General features: G+C 36.1%; 2 protein-coding genes across 3 annotated transcripts in view; both read left to right on the top strand.

Moving 5' to 3' along the window:
- Window positions 1-7,346, top strand: part of LOC149777155 (nucleolar complex protein 4 homolog) — a 50,177-nt gene extending 42,831 nt beyond the window's left edge. Inside the window, exons 12-14 of the mRNA XM_089941852.1 lie at window positions 2,253-2,335; window positions 4,088-4,201; window positions 7,161-7,346. Coding sequence (XP_089797978.1) covers window positions 2,253-2,335; window positions 4,088-4,201; window positions 7,161-7,277 — 314 coding nt within the window. The 3' untranslated portion in view covers window positions 7,278-7,346. The remainder of the gene's footprint in view (window positions 1-2,252; window positions 2,336-4,087; window positions 4,202-7,160) is intronic.
- Window positions 7,347-13,746: 6,400 nt separating this feature from the next.
- LOC149777154 (UPF0046 protein C25E10.12-like) lies at window positions 13,747-22,560 on the top strand. Of its 2 annotated transcripts, none has more exons than XM_089941849.1 (3): window positions 13,747-14,045; window positions 15,291-15,972; window positions 17,363-22,560. In XM_089941849.1, the coding sequence occupies exons 2-3, from the start codon at window positions 15,302-15,304 to the stop codon at window positions 17,505-17,507; spliced, it is 816 nt and encodes a 271-aa protein (XP_089797975.1). In that variant the 5' UTR covers window positions 13,747-14,045; window positions 15,291-15,301; the 3' UTR covers window positions 17,508-22,560. The 2 variants fall into 2 exon arrangements, with proteins under 2 accessions (XP_089797975.1, XP_089797976.1); XM_089941850.1 differs by lacking the exon at window positions 13,747-14,045 and adding an exon at window positions 14,118-14,360.
- Window positions 22,561-22,943: the final 383 nt, after the last annotated feature.

The raw sequence follows: 22,943 nt of genomic DNA, 5'->3' as shown, positions 1-22,943 counted from the left end.
GACATAGACGATTGTCTCACGAAGTAAATGTCACGTTTTTTTATAAAAAGGAATCTTGTTAGGTGGTTTATCAACAGTTCATCTAGTTCCCTGCTCTGGGGACTCCCAATTTGGCAGGATAATATTAAACACCACTACAGGAACCAGACTCATCAAGAAAACAAAAAACAGTGATGTAATACACAGATTTTTTTGTGTACACGTTATGATTGTTAAAGCCAGTTGGAATGATCTTTCATATGTTGGACATTTTGAAAATAAATGTTATTTAAACAGAATAATGAACAAATTCATTAGAAAAAGCAAATTATTAAAAATTATTATTGACGTGATTGTAACATGAGGATTCAGTCAATAAACAGCCCAGTTCCCTAATGCCGCTTCCCTCCCTTCCCCCCCCCAATGGTTTTCTTGATGTCAAGGTGATTTTTTCATATTTTTGGAGGTCGCTCAGTAACTCGCACCCAGCTTATAGTGCGGTCAATGTTTATAGACCCCTTTGTTCGCGAGTTATCGAGGGAGAGGTGTAGTATTTTTACTACCTGTTCTTTATGAAATTTTGGTCAAGCAGCTGAAGACTTACCTACCTTGGAAGTTTTTAACTTGTCACAAAACTACAAAAATATGATATTCAGTTTGCTTTACGAGAGAAAAGCAAATGTAAAATTAATACCTAAAATTCTTCTTGCTAGCAGAACACCAGTTCCTTCAACTTGAAGGGTCTCGTGTGCTAAGAATGGATTTGGAGGGTTATTAAATTTATGATGAGGGTTAGTTTTCTCCTTCATCGTTAGATATGTCCATTTTTAAAAGTGAAGTGTTTTACACAGTGATGCATCACATCAGTCAACCTGGGTTAATGCAGTTGCCACTCGCATTGAAATCCAGATCTCCAACATAACCAAGTGCTACTGGTATGAGGTTACGTTCTGCTGATATTTTTTGTTGTTGTTGTTGCTGTTGTTGTAGGGTTTAACGCCATTTTTCAGCACACGATAGGCTATACATAGCAGCCAGTATTAATGGTGGAGGAAGAACTCGGGGAAAACCCCAGAAAGAACCACCAACCCACGAGAAGCTACTGGCAGGCTTTCTCACATATCCACATTAGCCGAATCCTAGACTTGAACCCACGCAGACAGGTGAGATGGCAGTGATCCGTAACGAAGAGCACTTTTGACCACTAGGCCACTCGGGGGCCCTCTGCTGATATTTTGACTAACTACTTATATTACAACTTGATCACTTTTGGCAGTGAAAGGCAGCATTTGGAACATGTCGCTTCAGTTGATCTCTATTCCAAACACAAAATGTAACACTTTATTTGATAGCTTACTGCAAATAAGTGGACCTGAAATTCCAGAGGTCATCAGAACATGAACTCAAATCAGCACCCATCAAACCTACTCAATAGAAGTGGATTTTGATTTTAATCAGATGGATCCAGTAGTAGGATTCAAAGCTGTACCCTTAAAGTCATGAGTCTGGCATCCTAGCTATTCAGACACAGCAACTCCTGTCTCATTTGTCACCTCTAATGACATATGGAATGGTGTAGCTCACATTGGGTTGTAAAAATCTGAACAAAGACATTGAATACATGTTAATAATTCAAATTCATCCCTAAATGATATTTAATAGTGTTGAAATTTTGTTAAAAGAGTTACTAACCATAAGACAATCCTAAAACATATTATGGATCCAGGGAGCCCCAGGTGGCTGAGTGGTCTTAGGTGCTCTCATTTTTCCAATCCTTACCATCTCAAGGTTCAGGCTCAGCCAATAGGGGTATGTGAGAAAGCTGCCAGTAGCTTCCCTTGGGTCAGTGGTTCTTACCAGGGAATTCCTGGGTTCTTCCTCCACCAATTATGCTGACCACCATGTATAGCCTATCTTGCACTGCACTGGTGTTGAACTGAAAACAAGAACAATAACAACATTTTGCGTCCAGAGTTATCAACCATTAGATAATTAATTAAAACTGTATGCATTCAGAGTTACCAACCATTAGATAATCTTGATATTTTCTTAATCTAGCTTTGTTTTAAACACAGCACTGTTTATTTGTGAGATTTTTGTATTAAGAAGCCTTGTGATAATGGGAAAGCCATCATATTCTACCGGCGAGTCATGGAAAAACAATGCATACACAAAGAAATTAGAATACTTATTTAAGAAGTTTTTTTATTTAGTTACTATATTATGTACATTGAAAATGGTTTTTGACTTTTAAGACCTGTTTTCCACTGTAGATGGTGATGAGGATCCATATGACCCAACAGAACCAGACCCAGCTAAATGCAGAGCCTTAGAGAGTTCTTTATGGGAGATAAAGGTATTGTTCTCCTTATCCTTTGACTGACTTTTGGGTATTTGAACATAATACAGTAAAACCTGTCTTGTGAGACCACTGCTATGAAAGACCACCTGCCTTGAGAGACCAGATTCTCCTTGCACATATTTATTGGTTATATAGTGTTATGACCTGACATGAGAGACCACCTGTCTTGAGAGACTATTATTTTTTGGCAGAAGGGATGGTCTTTCAAGACTGGTTCTCCTGTAACTTTATTTAATAGAGAATCTGTTTCCTCTGCCTTTGTCTTTGTTTTGGTTTCTATTAAAGTGTAGCTGATGTCATGAAACCTCTAATGTGTGTTTGTCTGTGGCTGTGTGTGTCCAGAATGGGTCATCACACAGTAGCCCATGTTTTACTCTGGAGTGCAAATGTCTTTTATTCCTTGCTGCTTTCCACATTGCTTCCAGCAATGGCATCTTCATTTGGTCATGTCCATCTGACCAACCTTTCATCAGTCCTTCCATTCATGCATCTATCCCAAAAGACTCAATAGTATCATTATGGAAAATCAGTTTCCATTGAGAAGTAACATTTGATTAGCTCATTTCTTTAGATGTCCTGAATAGAATTTTTTGCTGTTTGAATTACGCTTGGATTTTTTGCAAGTTGTGCTATCTTTTTGGACAGACCTTTTCAGTCAGACCATGTTAACATGAATATAGAAAACTGCTTGACCTAAGCAAATTAGATTTTGTTAGGATATTTCTGTACATTCATAAATTACATAATTAGTCACCATAGCCTCAGATGTTGACCTTCTCTCTTGGCCTCCTTTGACCTTTTAAGGGAGGGGTCTTTATTCCTGGCTACCCAATAGAGACATTTGTAGTTTGTAGCCAGAACAGCAAGACACTTGCTCTTGGTGTTGATGGCTTTGTCGGGAGAGCTTCTACATCTTCATAGGGATGCCACTCTGGATTCTCCTAAGTCTAGCTGGACAACAAAATCTTTTTTTTGGTGGGTTACCCGGTAATCTCCGTAGATGCATATGAGGATTTCGTTAGTCAGAAGTGCAATAAGATCAAAACCCTGAGAAGTCTCAATAGACCTCTTGATGATGTATGCCTTCACATCCCCATCTTTACACCCTAAAGGAAATTCCAGCAGTTCTCTCTGAATAAGGAAGTCTTTCAATTTCAGGCAATCACTTTGGTCTGGCTTCTTCGCCTCAAGTTTTTACCACGGTGAGAGTTGTTCCCTTGTTGTCAGCAACTTTAAGTAGCCTCACAAAAAATGAAAATATGGTAGCTTCCAGATAAAAGATATCAAAAAATAATATCAAATATCAAATAAACTGTATGAAAATACATTAATTTGAAATATTTCAAAGTTTTTCCCCATATTATAATGAATCTCCAAGTGTTAGGGCAATGACCTTGTATATTTCATGTAATAGGACTTTGACCTTGTATATTTCATATAAAAGGACTTTGACCTTGTATATTTCATGTAAAAGGACTTTGATATAAGTAAGATCCAACTGCTCAGATCCAGATCTGCAGGTACATTGTAATTTTTGATCTGGGTTTATGCAGTCTGCATTTCATTCAGACTTGTATGCAAATATAAAGGGTGTATATGCTGAGTTTACGCCCCACCAAAGATGTGATAGGTAGCAGCATTCAGTTTTGCCCTTGTCTTTGGTAAAACTTATTGGTTTTGAGTTGAGTCAATTTTTATGACATCCATGTTCCATGAACACATATCTAGTCTGACTTGTTGTTTCAGACACTTCAGTCCCACTATTACCATGAAGTGAAGAAGGTGGCACACAAGATAGACAATCCACTTCATGCAGAGGAAATTGATTTGTCCAAGAAATTAGACACCACAGTTGATGATGTAAGTAATTTGCAAGGAAATGATTCAAATTATAATGCAAGAAAAAATGTGCTGTTATTGTTGACCAAACTTGTCCGTGACCACATCAGTATGTACAAGGCTGATTTTTAGCTCACCTAACCAAGGCCAAGTGAGTTTCAGTTATGGCCTTTTGCTCTTCTTGTATTATGTATACTTGCTCTTGTACACTCTACAGGCTTTTGTACACTCTACAGGCTTCATTTCTGATCAGATTTCAGTCAGATTAGGTGTGTCAGTTATCAAGACCTAGGAAGGGGCCCGGAGTGGCCGAGTGGTCTAAAGCGCTCTCTGTTATGGATCACTGCCATCTCACCTCTGTCTGCGTGGGTTCGAGTCTCGGATTTGGCTAATGTGGGAAAGCTTGCCAGTAGCTTCTCATGGGTCGGTGGTTCTTTCCGGGGTTTTCCCGGGTACTTCCTCTACCATTAATACTGGCCACCATGTATAGCCTATCGTGTGCTGAAAAATGGCGTTAAACCTTACCACAACAACAACAACAACATCAAGACCAAGGACAATTTTGATTTTGAATGACATACATCTGCATATTTAATGAGGTGATCTTGCATCTGATTGGCTGAGATTTTGAACATTCTGGAGGTAGATTTTGATTGGATGTTGTATTACATTGTATCATCAAGATTTCAGATGATTTTGATTATGGGTGAGATCTCTGCATAATAATGGGTCTTGTATCTGATTGGCTTATGCATAATAATGGGTCTTGTATCTGATTGGCTCATGCATGCCTAATGGGCAGAAATTACCTTAATTCAAGATCATCATCATCTGATTGGCTGTGCTGGTGAACATTTCTGAGATTGAATTTTTCTGGTAAACTCAATAAAATGTAAGCTTATATTGACTTAATTGGCTTAATCAGGAAGAAAATTTCTTTTATACCGTTAAATGCCAGTCACAATATCAGCTGTGGTCACTGATGCCAGTAACAGTTGTTGTTGTTGTTGTTGGGTTTAACGCCATTTTTCAGCACACGATAGGCTATGTATGGCAGCCAGTATTAATGGTGGAGGAAGAACCCGGGAAAACCCCAGGAAGAACCACCGACCCACGATAAGCTACTAGCAAACTTTCTCACATACCCACATTGGCCGAATCCTGGACTCGAACCCACGCAGACAGAGGTGAGATGGCAGTGATCCATAACGGAGAGCGCTTTAGACCACTCGGCCACTCGGTGTACTGCTATAGTAATGATGTTAGCAAAGCCATTTAATTATTTCATTTTGACCTGTAGAAAGCATTTTAAAATATTTAATCTATATTTAGAACAGAAGTTTTAGAAATACTTGTGAAAATAATGGGGGCTCAGCTGAATTTTTTTTAAAATGGCACATGTACATATTGCAACCATAATTTTTTAAAATAAATACTAAATGAAGACAGCTTTTTCAAGTGTATGAATTTCTGAGAAATTGAAAGATTGGCATATATCTTAATTTGCTTGAGTTTGTATTTTTCCGTGTATGTGCAAACACCACTAATCGTTAACCACTATCGTTAACCATTTGACGTCTCATCTTCTGAATTAATAACATTTCATAATTAAGCTACACTACAGTTAAAATGTTTTCTCCTCCAAGGAAAAAGAAATATATTCCACAAAAAGTGAAGTATGGATTAGACTACACCAAAATTCGGCCTTGCATTCAAACATCAATGTACATTATGCATGTTTTGCACGGTTTTTAAATTTTAGAATTGGGAATGTGCATAGTGGCTCGTATAATATTATTATATAGTACATGTATGACAGATAAATTGTAAGCAACAACTCAAGCCCCTGTGGGCATGTTAAAAACCACAGTGCTAAAAAAAAAAGCAAATAGATATTGGAAAAATTAAGAACACCAGCTGATTTTAGCCCTGGAATGCTTGAAGCCACCTGCTCAAGTCCTACAGACTACAAATGCTGAAGCATTGTTTGTGAATTTTCTTGCTGAACATAACCTGCCTTTCTCTGTCTGAGATAGCAACATTAACAGTAACAGAATATTTTCTGTCATGAGGTAAAATAAGACAGTTTTTAGGGCCTGAACAGCTTTGAAAACAAATTTAGCATAAACCAATTAAGGAAGTTCAAGTCTGCCACAGCACAGTATCATAATAAATAGCATGCAGTTTGTGTATATCAGTAAGTCTGGCTGCAAATAAATTTGTACATTTAGTTAGTGTTATGTTAATGATGTGTTTTAGTTTTATTTCATATAATGCAGTACTGACCATCAAAGTGAATGGAGGGTTGCCAGCTATGATGATAACATTGTTTGATATAATTATTAATACCACCATCTATTTGGCTCTTTTCATAATTTTAATAAAAAGATACAGTTCTAATATCAAAGAAACAGTTGATATCGTAAATAAAAAATAAGAGCAGTCTTCCACCAATTTCACTTTCGTTTAAACCCACCTGGAGAGCGCACACTTTTTTTCTGTAGGGAGTGGGCTCCTGATTTTTTAAGTAGAGATTAATACCTTAGTAATTCATGTCTTTCACACATTTCTCTATTATTTATTTAAATCTATATAATTTTTCAATTAGTATGACCCTGGTTAGATATCATTTTCATGGAAAATCTTTCATAAATAATACATTTTAATGAAAATAATGATTTCCCAAAAATAAATTTGGATATATTTTTTGGCAAGAATTATTGCTTTTGAATGCATTCAGAATTCAGAGCTACAGACAATAAAGAGCAAAAATACATTTTTATGAAAATATTTTCAAACTGACATGTACTTATCACAAAAAAGTTACTTGTGTACAAAACAAACTTAAAGAAGATTACAAGACACCAAATGGCATTAGCTCCTTTGCTGGGTTTTTATCATTCAATCTTGGATTACCTCTGTCACAAAGAAATTATTTAGATGTGTCCCTATCCTTAATAGAATTTTATTCCACTTTCAGCTATTTGAAGAAGAAGTCAGAAAGAAGTTGAAAACTGCGCATCTAACATTTGAGCTGCCAAAAGGACTCCTGGGTACTAAAGATGACAAATTAAAATTATGCTGGACGTTAGAATAAAACGAGTGCTTAGCACCAAAGATGACATTAAAATTATGCTGGACATTAGAATAAAAGGTTCTCATGATCTGTCACAGTTTTGCTCATTTCTTTCACCCATAAATCACCCTAAAAGTGACTTTCAAGATTTTGCATTAGGACATGTAATAAAAGAATTATGGACCTTTGTTAAGGGCTTTTCCAGTAAAACATATATCTCCACACACACACACACCCAGGGACAGCACTTTAAAAAAACTTGTAGGAGGTGGTGTTTCAAACTATTTTGATTCTGACAGTGGAAGGTTGGCTAGGAAAATGACTTCTGTTGTGGGTTGTGTTAACAAAATGAGAAATGATGGTGGGGTTGTCAGAAAAATACACAAATATATATATTTAAAATCGTTGACTGCCACATACCAGATGCTCTGTCACATTCCACGCTAACTTTTTTAATACAATGTTTTGGATTTAGGCTAGCGATAGATGCCTGACAGGTCATAAAATTGCTGGGTTCCTACAAATACCATGCAAGTGACAAGGCATAAACTGTTTTCTTATGCTGGTAATAAGTATGGCAAAAAATATACTTACAGTTTTACATACTGAATTTCCTCAAAATGTACTTTCTTTGTTCTGCAAATCTGAATTACTTGAGCCATCTCATGGGTTCTCAAGCTTGATTACACATTTCGAAATTGTACTATAATTTTGACTACATTCCAAGTGCAATTACATCCTCCTTACTGCACTCAAAATGAAATAAACATTATATTCCATAGCATCTTTTTGATAAATACAATTGAAAGACTTCATATTTTTCCCACATTATGATTCCAAACATTTAATGACAGAACAGAAACTTGCAGATGTCAACACACTACTCCCTCAGTGCTGACATCAAATGTATTTCATGTAGAATGGACTAAATGGAAAAGTTGTTGGCAATGCACATTCATTCACAATATGACTCTAAATTTCAATTTTAAGTAGACCAAGCTACCATTTTTTTTTTTTTAAAGTTAGCTCTAGCATGTGACTAAGTTCAAATTTACCTGGGCGGAGTTATGTGCACATTAATAATGTTGTTGTGTACTGATGAATCTGTGCTTGTGTATTTAGTTTGGAATACAGCATAAATTCAGTTACTTTGTTTCTGGTAGTGTATTTTTGTTTAAATAATTGAGCTTTAGGTAGAATATGAAAATGAGCATATAATAAAAAGATTACTGCATTTGTATGGGAAAATATGAACTCCGTTTGTTGGATGGATATGCTACACTCCCAAGATCGTGCAGTATTCCATCCGAAAAACTCATTCATATTTTTCCATACAACTCCAGTAACCTATAAATACCGAACTGAATTAACTAGTATCAATTATGCATCAATTGAAACTGATATTTTAGATTTGTTGCATAATCACAAGCAACTATAAGAAAGGGCATTTCAGTGGTTATAATCTTTGCAAAATCAATACCAAAGGCTGGTAATTTAGTCTGGTTGGTAAAGATGATTTATATGCAATGAATAGCTATTGCTGATCACCTTTACCAGTCACTGCCATCTCACTTCGGTCCGCATGGGATCAAGTCTCTCACTCAGCCACTGTGAAAAAGATGCAGATAGCTTCTCGTGGGTTGATGGTTCCTACTGAGGTTTTCCTGGGTTATTCCCCCAACAATTATATTGGCCACCATGTACAGCCTATCTTGCACTAAGAAATGGTGTTAAACCCAAATACAAAAGTTCATTGGCCTCAATGAAGGCTCTGTAACATCAAGTAGAAGTATCATGACCTGGAGTTCCAAAATGATGAACCTATTAACAAGAACAACCAAAGATGGTGCATAGAATCTTAATCATCCAATTATTAAAAATTTGTTAATACAGATTTATTGATAAGATTCATTTTTCAAGGATGGTTCAATTTTGTGTCTCAGAAATGATAATTTTTGAAAGTTTAAGTATCAAATTATATGCTATAAACTTTTGGACGGAAGCTGTAGGTGCCCTCTCTGGAAATTCCATCTGGTTGAATGTTTGAACATGTACCAGATTTTCCCCCAGTACCCTGGGTCTTGATCCTAAGACAGAAGTTACCTGAGTTTTAGGTGTGACAAAAAGCTGAGCATAATGCGACGTCACTAACTACTATTTAAACAAAAAAAAACATAAAATGAATCAATTTCAAAGATAATGATGGCTGAGGATGTTCTTTTCTTAAGAAAAAGGCTGAAGTACTAGTTCTTTGGGTCATGTTGCTCACTGATTTCCAATTAAAAGATAAAAATGGGTATCTGGGGAAATGCTCCAAAAACCAGAAAACTGGAAAAAGTGACCTTGACAATTATTAGTTGCCATATGATGCCTACAAGGCACTGATTTGTAGGTTGACATGCAGCTTGATCTTTCCTATATCTTTCCTATATCTGGAGAAGATGAAGAGTGAACACCAGTAATTTTAGTCCAGCTTTAAAATTACTCCTGCCCCACACATGATGTACAGAATAAAGATGTCAACTAAACTGAAGTACAGATGTGGAAATTGTGAAAGGCTTGTTCATGTTAAATAAATGCATGTTAAAGACTACCACAAAGATGATTTCCAGTACAACCATCACATGGCAGGTGCATTTAGTATAATAAAATCTGTTACAAAAATAGGTACAATATCGATTAATAAGGCTAATATCCTATGAAGGGCTATCTGTTTTCATGATTTGCCCGATGGGTTTTTTAATCTTTGTTGATAGAGTAGTATCAGTTGTTGTGGTAATGAAATCTAGAAATGTAAGAAAAGTAAATCTCAGTTTGCATCAACATTTTTGTTGGACTGTAGAGACTTGAACGTTTTGTCATTCGGCTTGTTGCAGTTTTCGGTGAGGATACCTTATAAAGTTTGAAGGAGAAATTAAAAGGGGGTGTGGAACAATGCCAGTAGTCGTCTTACTTTTTCAGGTTAAGGTGACCTTGGCATGTCAGCTCTTGCATACCTATAGGCAGCATACTTGTACCATCTTATTGAAAGTAGTCATGCGTTGAAACCCAAGAAATCATTTGGAGACTTTCTCCATCTTGATTCATCATGACCTGTTGATCTTGCACTAAAGAAGCCTTCATGGTGGGTGAAAGCATACTTAGTTGAGGTCCATGCATCAAGTAAAAGTCATGTGATCGGTAATGTCATACCAACTTTAATCTTTTCACCTCAAAAGCAGCATGTTTCTTTATTGTCTGTGAGGGTAATTGCTGCAGAACTTTTAGTTACTGTGTTAAAACTAAAAATCTACCACATGAACCGACAGAGCCAGCCATATTGTATATCTCCTGGTGTAGAAGTATATGAACAGAAAAAGATGATACGAACATGTATTTACCTTTATTTTAATTTTAAAAAATTACTTAGTTGAAAAATCAAATGTTTTAAACAATTTAATTTGTTTATACCTATATAAGTGTTTCTAAAATTAAAATTTTCAACATTTAAAGTATTCTATCACATTGTGACCGAGACCTTAGAATGCAACCATTTGATTTGGTGGTGGAACAGGTGGGTTTCTGACTTTTTATCTCACAAAGATATTTTTCTTTATTTGTTCAGAAGATTTTTTAAAAACTAAACTGATGGCTAAAAGAATTTATTTTTCCTTTCTACAAATTAATGCAAGAATAACTTTTCAAGCTTTCTTTTGGAACCAAAAGCTTCCCCACCCACCCCATACTAGCTCTCCTCATGCAACATTGTACATTGAGCTAGCCCATGAGACATTCTCCCATCTCAAACTGTCATTGTCCCCCTGAATTTAACAAAACCCCTTATCTAACAGCCTTCTTTCGGTCTTGGCTTCGTAATTATAAATGATGCCAACTTTCCCAACAAAATTTTCAAAGAAGGAAACTATACAATTGTCCCTGTTCCAGATTTTTAAATGGGATTTCCCTCAGAGCACAAGGAATTGATGCCTCTATTTCCCACCGCTCCTTATCTTAATAAAACTTAATTTAAATGGTAAATTATGTAGTTGATCTACTGTGTTCAAAGCTACCTTGTAACAAGATTTTAAAATGCAGTTTCAAACCTCCAATGCTTGTAGGGTATTTACTGCTATCACCAGTCCACATATTTTCCTGTTAAAGTTTGCGCATTGAACAGTGTGCATGGGCAATGTAACAGAGTTCTGGATATCAACTCAAGTGGAAAACAATTTTATGTCTCTTAAAAAATTATACATGTTAAATGACTGAATTTGAGTGTGACTCATCAGAATCACTCCAGGTATTGTATTTGGATATTTAAACCAAAAATCTACATAAAATATTGCAGTTTTATAGCATTTATTTGTTTAACTGACTAATGATGTGATGCATGTGGTCATGTTACAGACTCTTGGATGATTACTGTCTTGGATAATGGTTCCAAATAGGTGACACACATCAGAATGTACCCACAAAAATGAAAAGCATAATCATGGATGATTTCTCATTAAACCATTCCTTATTTGTTAGCATGCACCTTTATTTTGATTAGGTATCAGAGGAGTTCATTAGTCAGTGTTCTGAATCATTTGGCGGAGTTAAGGCCTCAGACTTTCTATTTTCAAATGCACCCACTTTTATTTCCACACAATAATGTATTTTTTGGATATTTATTGAATGACGTGCAGCTACATACTGTATTTACAAGATGTAGAATAAGTTTGATGTTCAGCAGTATTTTCTTCCTTTGATAAAGTTATGGCTGTTGACTCTCAGACTCACCTGCTATTGTGCCATGGTTGGTATCTTGCAAGATGCATACAGTATAAATGTACTGATGTTTATTTTTACCAATACGAGCATCTGCATCAAAAGCATACACATTACGATGTATTTTAGGCTGTCCATCTACTAAAAATAGCCTTTTTCATTGTAATCGCCATTAATGGCTTTATTTTTCGAATTTAAAATAGCTTGCACATATAGAACAAAGTTTGGTCTGAAATTTCTAAGGTTTAAAGGGATTACATAATCATCTAATAATGTACAAGTCACATGGGTGATGTAGGCACTCAACACCAACTATTTCAGTATTGAGTGTAATTTTTTAGAATTTGATTCTACATACTTCTAAGTGGCAAGTATTCACTTCATTCAGATTTGTATACATCCATATACCTTTGGAAGGTCATTATTTAGACACCCCAAGAGGTGCATAAGGCAAACTCTATGTTAAAGTACATAGACATTTTGGGAGGAAATGAACGTAAAGGTGTGATCCAGTACTATCCGGATTGAATGTCGTACACTGTGATGTCACAATGAAAGCAACGCATATTGATCAACAAATTCGTACTACCGTTGATTTTTAGTCATACAATGGAAGACACATCACCTGATATTTTTGTTCTGGGGGGTGATGACACTAAAACAAAACCATGTGCTATGTCTTACATTGTAGGACAACCCTTGATTGTGATGATTCAACTCGATGCACTATTATTTTGACCCAAGTTTTTAGTAATGGCCACCACTGTAAAGTTGTTGTTGTGGGATTTAACACCATTTTCAGCACATGATAGGCTATGCATGGCGGCCAGTATTAATGGTGGAGGAAGAACTTGGGAAGAACCACCGACCCACGAGAAGCTACTGGCAAGCTTTCTCACATACCCACATTGGCCAAATCCTAAACTCGAACCCACGCAGACAGGTGAGATAGCAGTGATCTGTAACGTAGAGTGCTTTAGACCACTCGGGGCCCCCCTTGTAAAGTCCATAGCAATAGATCATTTTTGTCTGGAAGTTTCTTGGTGACAGTTAAGGTGCAGAACATTCAATAATCGGGATTGAATAGACTTTTTAAAGAAAATTAGTGTTTACTTTTAAAAGAACAATTTATATTAATTTAAAATTAGTAAATGCACATACATGACACTAGACCAACAAGTTGCTCTTTCTTTTCTTTTTTTTTTTTTTTCTTTTTTTGACTGGCGGCGGACAACTTGTTGGTCTAACATTACCCATGTGACTGGTACTATGGATAGTAACTGTGCCAAGAAAATACTTTCGAAAAGAAGGTGGGGTACGATTCATAAATTATGGGCTGCAGCTAGTCCTACAATGTAAGACACAGTACATGTTTTTGTTTAAGTGCCATCACCCTACAGAACAAAAATATCGGGTGATGTGTCTTACGTTATTGGACTAGGGCTGCAGCCCGACATAGTTTCTAAGGTAAATAGAAACGGGTTAATATAAATTGCATCAGCAGGCTCATTCGTTCTCTATAACGATATTTTATTAACATAAAATCCTCTCTCTCTCTCTCTCTCTCATACACACACACACACACACACACACACACACACACACACAATACGCTCTAATGTACTAATAATGATCAAGTCAAGAGGATTCCATTACAACTCTAGTCACACTTGCGACGGAAGATAAATTGTAATCAATCCTAGTGACAGTCTGATTGCCTGCTTCGTGACATGTTTGTGTTGCACTCCACTATACGCACTTTGAGAGAAAGCAATGCAGGGAACCAGCCCACCTCAATGACTTTACGGAATCTCCCTAATTCTGTCCCCGTGGATGTTCAAGGGGGAAATTCCGAAACTAGAATATCGCCGTTCCTCAAATTACGTCACTGAATATATGGACCTATGATATTGACTTGCCAATTAAGGATGGTTACCAGCGAAAGCAATGGATACCCAAAAATGTACCAGTGTTTATTTATAGGTATACGTATAAATTATTCAGTCTGACGAAGCTTCCGAAACTAAGCGAACTGAGAAGGTACTCTCTCTCTCTCTCTCTCTCTCTCACACACACACACACACACACACACACACACACAGAGTTTCTCTAGATATAAACAGAAATATCACTAAGTCGACATTCAACCAATCGGCGCGATTATACCCGTCACAGCCACAATTACAGTTTAGTGTACATGTACGTTTATTTCCTCACATAATTACCTCTCCGGTGGCCTAGTGGTTAGAGCGTCCGTCTCGTATGCGGGAGGTCGTGGTTTCGAATCCCGGCCGAGTCACATCAAAGACAAAAATGGTACTAACAGCTGCCTCGCTAGGCGCTCAGCTTTAAGAGGTAAGTGTTAGGACTGGTCAGCCTGGTGTCTCAATAATGTGACTGGGTGGGACATCATGCTACATGTCTGCGGCATGATGCCTTAGTGCTAGACATCACTATAAACTGCCACACTGCAAGACATCGTAGCGATATGACTGAAAAATTGGTAAATTGGTAAAGCTACGTTAAAAATCCAAATCACACATCCACACACTCATCACATAATTTCATAGTCGGTAGATTTGTATATTCCGAAAGCACATATTTAACTTTGTGATGCGTACCTTATTAGTTCAATTCCATGAATATCACTCAAGTGCAACGACATACTGGCATTGAAAACAGCGAGGCCGTAAGTCTCAGAAGTTTTTGTCAGTTCCACGGTTTTACTTGTAACCTTTTCATTTCATTTTATTGAAATTCAGCCTCACTAGTATAAGCATGTTTTATTCGGTTTACTTTCATAAATGATTGAAAATAGTAATGAGTTTTAAGCATACTAATCTGATCCCACTTTTATATTTCTATTTGAATCATTTCATAATCGGCAGTGAGGACGGCCACACATGCCCTATTGTTTTTAAGTTTTTATTCAGATAATGGTCTGTGTCTGTATGTCTGTAAATAATGGTCTGTGTCTGTATGTCTGTAATGTTAGCATGTTAAACACTTTTCCATAGATTTTATATCACGCAAATCACTGTATTTAGTCCCCCCCCCCTCTCTCTCTCTCACATGACCATTGTTACTACTACCTAATGCATAAGTTAGTGTAGCAATACACATTCTGCTACTATCACTTCTACTATTACTGCTTACTACCCTACTACTGGTATTGTTGCTCATCCTTTTCTCGTCCTCCTCTCCCTCCTAATACGACAATTACATCAACTATTGCTACTACATCAACTATTGCTACTACAACAAATATTCATTCTTTGTTCACAGGAGAATTTTCTATGGCTTCATACGCATGCATCGACGAGAAAACTGTTATCAAAGTTGGGGCGGTGGATGACCCATCCGCCAAATGTGTCCGGATAGTCCACGTGTCGGACACCCACATGATGCATAACGATATATCACTTCCTGATGCCAACATTCTAGTCCATTCAGGAGATTTCTCCAAGGCTTCTTTATCTCGGCTTCTTTTCCGGAGTTCAGCCTTCCAAGAACTGACTCGAGAAATCGACAAATACTTTGAAAAAGTCCCAATCAAACACAAACTGTTGGTGGCAGGAAACCATGAAGTAAGTTTTCCCGGTCGCAGTGCAAACGAGATTCAATCACGGTTAAAACATGTGACATATCTTCAAGATTCATCTCTGGAAGTGGAAGGAATTAAATTTTATGGAAGTCCATGGACCTTTGACAGATGGTATTCGCTAGCTAAAGCCTTTACAGAGGACCGGCGTCGCCTGGGATGGAAATGGGAGAAAATTCCATCAGACACTGACGTTCTAGTCACGCACATGCCTCCGCTAAGCATCGGAGATCTGGCAGCTAAAATGTTTAAAGTTTTGAGCATTCTGCGAACTCAAGGTGCGTGCCGAGTGTGTAATGAAAGACATGCTAACTATGATCACTGGGGTTGTCAAATATTGCTGGATACAGTTCTGAACCGCGTCAGGTAAATTACAAAAAAACAAATATTAAAAATTGGTTTCACAAAATGCTTGCCTAGGAGAATGTTTGGTATATTTGAAAACTACATCACTTTTATTGATCATTATTTTGTTTAGAAAGTCGTTTGGTGGGTTCTAACACATGCACACTACGGCCTTTTATTAGTGGTCTTGGAGGCAGTGATGAATTTTGCCGTTGCCAGTCACTGTCAGAGTGTCAGCCCCAATCTTGCTCACCTAGCCGAATGGTCTATGGCGTTCGAATTTACAGGTCACTCACATATGTCACTTCTGTCCGCGTGAGTTTGAGATTCCGATCGTGGATATTTGAGAAAGCTTGCCATTAACTTCTCGTGGGTCGCTGGTTCTTCCTAGAGTCTTCCCGGGTTTTTCCTCCACAAAATACTGACCGCCATGTGTAGTCTATCATGTGCTTAAAAATGACGGCAAACTCCACAAACAAATAGCAAAACATTTTCTCACGTAGGCAACTGCCTTGGCTGTCTAATGGGAAATCCACCATCGGTTGGAGGTGGAGAATCCAAAGAAGACCACTAACCATGACTGGTACATCACGTACACATTCATGTAATGGAAGCGGAGATCAAACTTTTAAATTAGTACTGATTAGTTGTATATGCTTAGATTTATATATAATCGAAGTGTAGAAGTATCTCTTAATATTTTATTTATGTCACACGCGTTTCCCATGCTTCACATACTGTGTAATTAGCTAACAATAACATTGTGATTGTATATATATATATATATATATATATATATATATATATATATATATATATATATATATATAGACATAATGTCGTCATCATCTACTTTAATCTTAGGTTATTTGGACGCCTTTTTTCCCGTGATAAGGTGACACTATTTGAGCTTCAAGTTAATTAATTTCTACATTCTGAAGAGTTGAGAGAGAGAGAGAGAGAGAGAGAGTTCTCCATCAGAACTGCATGCCAGTACGCTTTTTTCCACTGAAAGATAACCCCACCCCACCCTCCAACTCCAACTATTCCAACACTGAAACTCCATCTTCTGGAGATGGACCAGTTTTAGAATTTCTGTATACATTATATCACATTCTAAATTATGTCTTTATTTACAACGGTGTGAGAGTATTTTCAAATTACGCATTCACACACCCAGGTCCAAATTCGTGATAAGGAGCTATTAACCGGTGTAGATCATTATTAAATTATATTAATTATTTGTTCTGTTCATGATATAGTGCCATAAATAGAAGATTTGTATTTAAAAAAATCAAAGATATTCGCTATTCTGTTCTGTTCAAATGTTAGCTACAAACATTCATCATAAAATATAAAGTCACTCAATAAATATATTTTATGGCAGTTTTTATGTTTGTTTATTTTTCAGACCAAAGATTCACATGTATGGTCACGTCCACGAAGACAACGGAGTGATTTCGAAGGATGGAATTGTCTTCTCCAACGCTGCCTACAGACTCTCACAAAATTACCACGTATTTGATTACTACGTACTAGATTCTGTTGACCAGTGAATGTAAACTTTTTCAGCATATATCATCTGTTTTGTTCACCAGTTATGGCTGATATACGTGTTTACCATTCATAAACATTGGGGAGGGGGAGGGATTCCCCGCCCCTTAGAAAACGAAATGGTTGGTCCCTATGTGTATTCCCTGGAAAACAAAGATGCACAAGTATATTGTGAAGCGCAAAAAAAAAAAAAAAAATAACCATACCTGCTCATTCGTAAAAGATTTTCTTTGAAACCAATTAGTTCAGTTTTAATATTTCACCTCATCGTCCCCAGCTTCGGTTGATGTTGGCATTTAACTCATAGTTAGAGGTAAAAATCTTTTACATGTATGCAAACTGAATGGTGGTGTAAACAGTCAAGGTGTTTAACCATTAGGGCATCATTTAAGTCATGAAAGGTAAGACAAACAGGAGACATTGCCTGACGCCTAAGGCAAGACTGGCTTCTGGTTCATTAAAATTTAGAATAAAACAACAATTGACTGACAACTGGTGGTAGATACCTGCATTTCAGAGTTGTCATTTGCGCCAAGAAAATCAAGGCAATAATTATCATTCCGGATTTTGAGTGTACCCAGTGACCAATGTTACGAGTGTAACAGGTGTTTACAATCGAATGCCCCCCAAAAACACAGAGGTAACGAAAGGAGGTTGTAGCAGAATTTCTGAAATATTTTGAAATAGTGTATGTAAAACATGTCCGCAGTGGAGGCCAGGGCTGTAGAGAGCGATCATGGGCCCTAGGGTAAAAAACACCGGGGCCTTTCTTAGTTCTTGTTCAAATAAAAAATTTCTTTTATAAAATTAAAAAGTATTGTTCGGCCCAGGCCCCTTATGGGCCCGGATCCCATGGATATATCTCCGGTTGCCCCCATCCCCACCCCTTGTCGGTCCTGGTGGAGGTCAGCATGTAGATAATCCCGTAATTATCATTCTTGTTCCACGAATTGTCAGACAAAGCATACTCATTGCACGGGCGTATAAAGTGAATGATACTGGTGTCAGATCTATCGAACGTAGACTGAAGGTAACATCACTAGTAATATCGTCTTCCCATGATTCAGTTCGTATGATATACAGTACAAGAGAAGCGATGGATGGATATCGGTATGTCACCTATATTACGCTTTCAGGTTCTAGAAATGACTAGGGACAAAAAAGGTTTACTTTGACTTTACATTTGAAGTCTAGCGACGTAGTAATTCTTTTTATTTAAAATATTAAATAAGGTAAAGAGGAATAGTATTCCAGCCATCTGGAGGAAGCAAGATACACACCAATTTGTTAAGTATATTTAATTTACATTGTTTATTTGTTAATTTATTTATTATTGGTTTATTTGTTAGTTTATTTATTTATTTCTTTTTTCATTATACGCTATTGATAATATGCCATTGCATGTTGTGCTTGACCTTGTCCAAAATTAAGTTCATTTTGACCTGGCCTGAATAAATGATCTGGTTTTGTAGTAAACATATTTATCTCAGTCTTGAACTTTGGAAAATCCTTGCTGGGTGTACCTGTTGTTTACTACACTTTATATTTTATAATTTTAGTAACAGACTTGTAATTATTATAGCTTAGATTTTATTTTGTTAACATTATGAACTTCCAGATGTTTATTTTCTATTAGATAATTGTTTTAAAAATAGAAAATGTTAATTATGACCTGATGTCATGCAGAAGACTATACAATCTTGTTTGTGGAAAACTTATTCATTCGTGCTTTAAGATCTTGAGGCAGAATCAGTTGTATTATGTTGTGTCCAGTAATTCATTTGGACTGGAATTTATTTCTTCAAATTATTTAATTCAGGTGATTCTTTTCTGGAAATACCAGAGTGCTTTTCAAAACTAGCATTCTGGAAAATTGTGACTTGAGTTTATACTGAAATTTAAAATAAGTATGTATTCTTGGATTGTATTATTGTCATCCAACAAACAAACGTTGGTACATCAAAACGACACGGCTCACCACAGACACATCAACACTTTCAGCGTTGGATTTAATTTGAATTTCCACTAAAGTTTATTAAGAACTTTAATTATTAGGATTATATGGGATTTAACTCGCGAAACCTTATGTTCCTTTTTTTACATTCTCACTTTGTGTGTTTGGGAAATAAATTATTTGTTGAATTTTACAAAGCTTGTTGCTTCTCACTGTTTTCTGTTACTTATTTAAAGACCACAGTGTCATGTTACATCATACATTCATTTCGATTTTTGCAACGTTACAACAATCGTACATGCAAGATATTAAATGCATATTTAGACATATTCAGCTGGTGTATCATTTACGGAACCAACTCGCAGCATTTCCAGAGAACTTCTCTGCAGACTAGTTTAGGTTGTTTGCTGGCACAAAGCACAATGTTAGCTTCTAGCCGGAACATGGTTTATTTACAGTATGTGTACAACGAGAAGAGCAACAATAATAAACTTCGAAATATAATATCGATCTACAGTCTATGAAGTATGCCTTTTCTTGTTTCCATCCTAATACATGGATATTTTTCCTGTTAATGCATTTGTCCAAAAATATGTAAATTTGTAAAGTGATGGATTAATATGTTAATATTATGGTAATGAACATATGTATTGGCTCAGACGAAGATATACAAGCAAAAAGTGATAGTCATGTTCGATTTGATATATCTTAAAAAGCATACGGATTCTTTGCTTTCTTTAAGGGCTATATTTTCAAAAACTCAATTCCAGATTGACGGGATACAGAACTAAATCTGTTCAAGGGTCATCTGTATTTTTCCAACTGAATGCAAGTTAAGTATTTACAAACTTCAAATAGTTTTTTATACTCTTTACGCATCCAGTTTTTAATACTGTTTACGCATCCAGCTTTGAATACTATACACTCATCCAGTTTTGCATACTGTATACGCATCCAGTTTTTAATACTGTATACGCATCCAGTTTTTAATACTGTATACGCATCCAGCTTTGAATACTATACACTCATCCAGTTTTACATACTCTATACGGATCCAGTTTTACTCTATACGCATCCAGTTTTTAATACTGTATACGCATCCAGATTTTAATACAGTATATGCATCCAGTTTTTAATACTGTATAAGCATCCAGTTTTTAATACTGTATACGCATCCAGTTTTTAATATTGTATGCGCATCCAGTTTTTAATACTGTATACGCATCCAACTTTGAATACTATACACTCAGCCGTTTTACATACTCTATACGCATCTAGTTTTTAATACTGTATACGCATCTAGCTTTGAATACTATACACTCAGCCAGTTTTACATACTCTATACGCATCCAGTTTTAATGAAACCGTTGAATGAGAAAACCAAGTTTGAATGGACCTATCTTCTTGCCATAGCTTCCAATGGCAAATTACTCCTTATCATTAGTGTGTCCTTAAAATCTAGGAAGCAGGATAAAATACTAACCCATCCGATACTGGATAACCTAACCAACAACTATTTTGCAACTTCGTTAGAATTTTCAATAAAAACAGAACTTTCAAGATTATTTGGATAATTTTTTTATTGAATGTAACATATGATGTCTATCTTAAATGGAAATTTAATGAATGCACTCAAAAAAAATATATGTATGTTATAGACAGTGTTATATTTATTTAATTTATATTGTTTCTTGTCTTTTCTTAATATGCTATGCACATCTGTATTTTGTAATTGACCATGTCCGAAATCAACTAAATGGTGTTCCTGACCAGTGAGATAATACATAGGTAATATTACTCTAAGAGTATGGGTTGAATGTTTAGATCATTATATTTGCAGGTAAACATGTTTATTTGAATCTAAGTCTAGGACATATATTTTCACGTGGAAAGTCACAAGTGTGTTGACAACGTTTACATTAAAAAAATAATGGTTCTTCTGTTGTGTCTTTGCTATTTATATAAAGTTGTTTACTAGAAAAAATTACTCCTTCGTGCCTTAATTTCCAGAAGCAGATTCACTCTAACTGTTGTGCTCTGGTTTTAATTTGAGTGGAATTTTATAGTCAAATTAGTATTCACTGGAACTGCAAAATGCTTAATAATATTCTTGAACTAAAACTTTAATTTAGGCTTATAGTGTATTTACACTTGCACATCACCACATTCCAGGTCATTGGCACATTATCACGTTCGAGACGACAATCACATCAACACATTCATTATCGAAATTTATTTGGAATACCACTGGACTTCAATTGGAACCTCATACATTTGGAGTTTATGCTTGGGTTGAAATAACTGTTAGACCAAAGCGTTAGGCAAGTTTCTTGCCTGTTTCATCGATAGCTTGCTCATAAGAGTGTCGCGAAAGAAAGTCCATATAAATACAGAAATAAGCAGGAGATCAAAAGTCTAGATTAAATGGAGATCGTGTATTTTGTTTTTTCCTTTATCGCAGTTTTTGGCAATCGTAGACAGTCTTTTCGTTACTTGATCGTATATCTGAGAGCAGCTTAACTTACATATTGACATATTAAGAAAGAGACCGAGGGAGTTCAATTGTGTGTGTGTTTGTCCGTGACTGAGAGTCGTGCCTACATGACCTTTGTCATATTCTAAACACGATTTTTACTTAAATTTCTGTTTCAAACCAGACTTTGTTTTTGAGTTAGTGAGGTTTTCCGTAGGAAATCTATTACATTTCAGGTCAAGTAAGATTTATATATAAAGAGATTTGATTTGTTAAACAATTATTCGTTTCTGTTTCATGATCAATTTGTGATCTCGCATATATTCGTGTTCAGATATAAATTGAGAGGAATTATTTATTTAAATTATTCATTGGAACTACATAGCGCTCATTGACCTTTTGACCTAAAACACTACTTTGGTATGATTGAGAACTCGTTCGAGACATTGTGATACATCAGGATATTCAAGACTCTTGGTACATGAGGATATTCAAGACTATTGGAATTCATTCAGAACAATCTATAATTTTCGACATGTGATATGACATTTATGATTTTTTTTGGGGGGGGGGGTAATTCACAACACTGTCTTTTAAATGTTCACTTTGGAACTTAGAGAAATAAATTATTTGTTGAACGCTTAACTTGTTGTCGCTTCTTTTTTGTTACAAAGTTTAAGACATACAGTCGTAACAGCTACACACAGTATAGGACTCTAGTCCTTGTAATACCACATTACTGAATTGCGTTTATACTATAACCACTCTATGTGTTAATGTAATGGTCTCACTAAAATAATCTTATTTACTGTTAGGCAGTTGTGACTGCCAGAATAATACTCCATTGTCAGAAACATTTGTCATTCCTTAATCGTGTACAGATTTACGATTTGTCGTCTTCTCCACTGCCTATGGTAGTGTCATAAACGCACTGTCCAGTTGTTAATTTGCTGAATGCACACGGTGAACATTTTGTTCCGACTATTTTAGACTAAGGCAGAAAATCATATG

The sequence above is a fragment of the Sinohyriopsis cumingii genome, chromosome 18 (genome assembly GCF_028554795.1).
Source record: "Sinohyriopsis cumingii isolate HCF-2022 chromosome 18, ASM2855479v2, whole genome shotgun sequence".
In the NCBI taxonomy this organism is placed as follows: Eukaryota; Metazoa; Mollusca; class Bivalvia; order Unionida; family Unionidae; genus Sinohyriopsis; species Sinohyriopsis cumingii.
The sequence above is the reverse complement of the archived record's forward strand: the minus strand, read 5'-3'. Positions and strand labels throughout refer to the sequence as shown.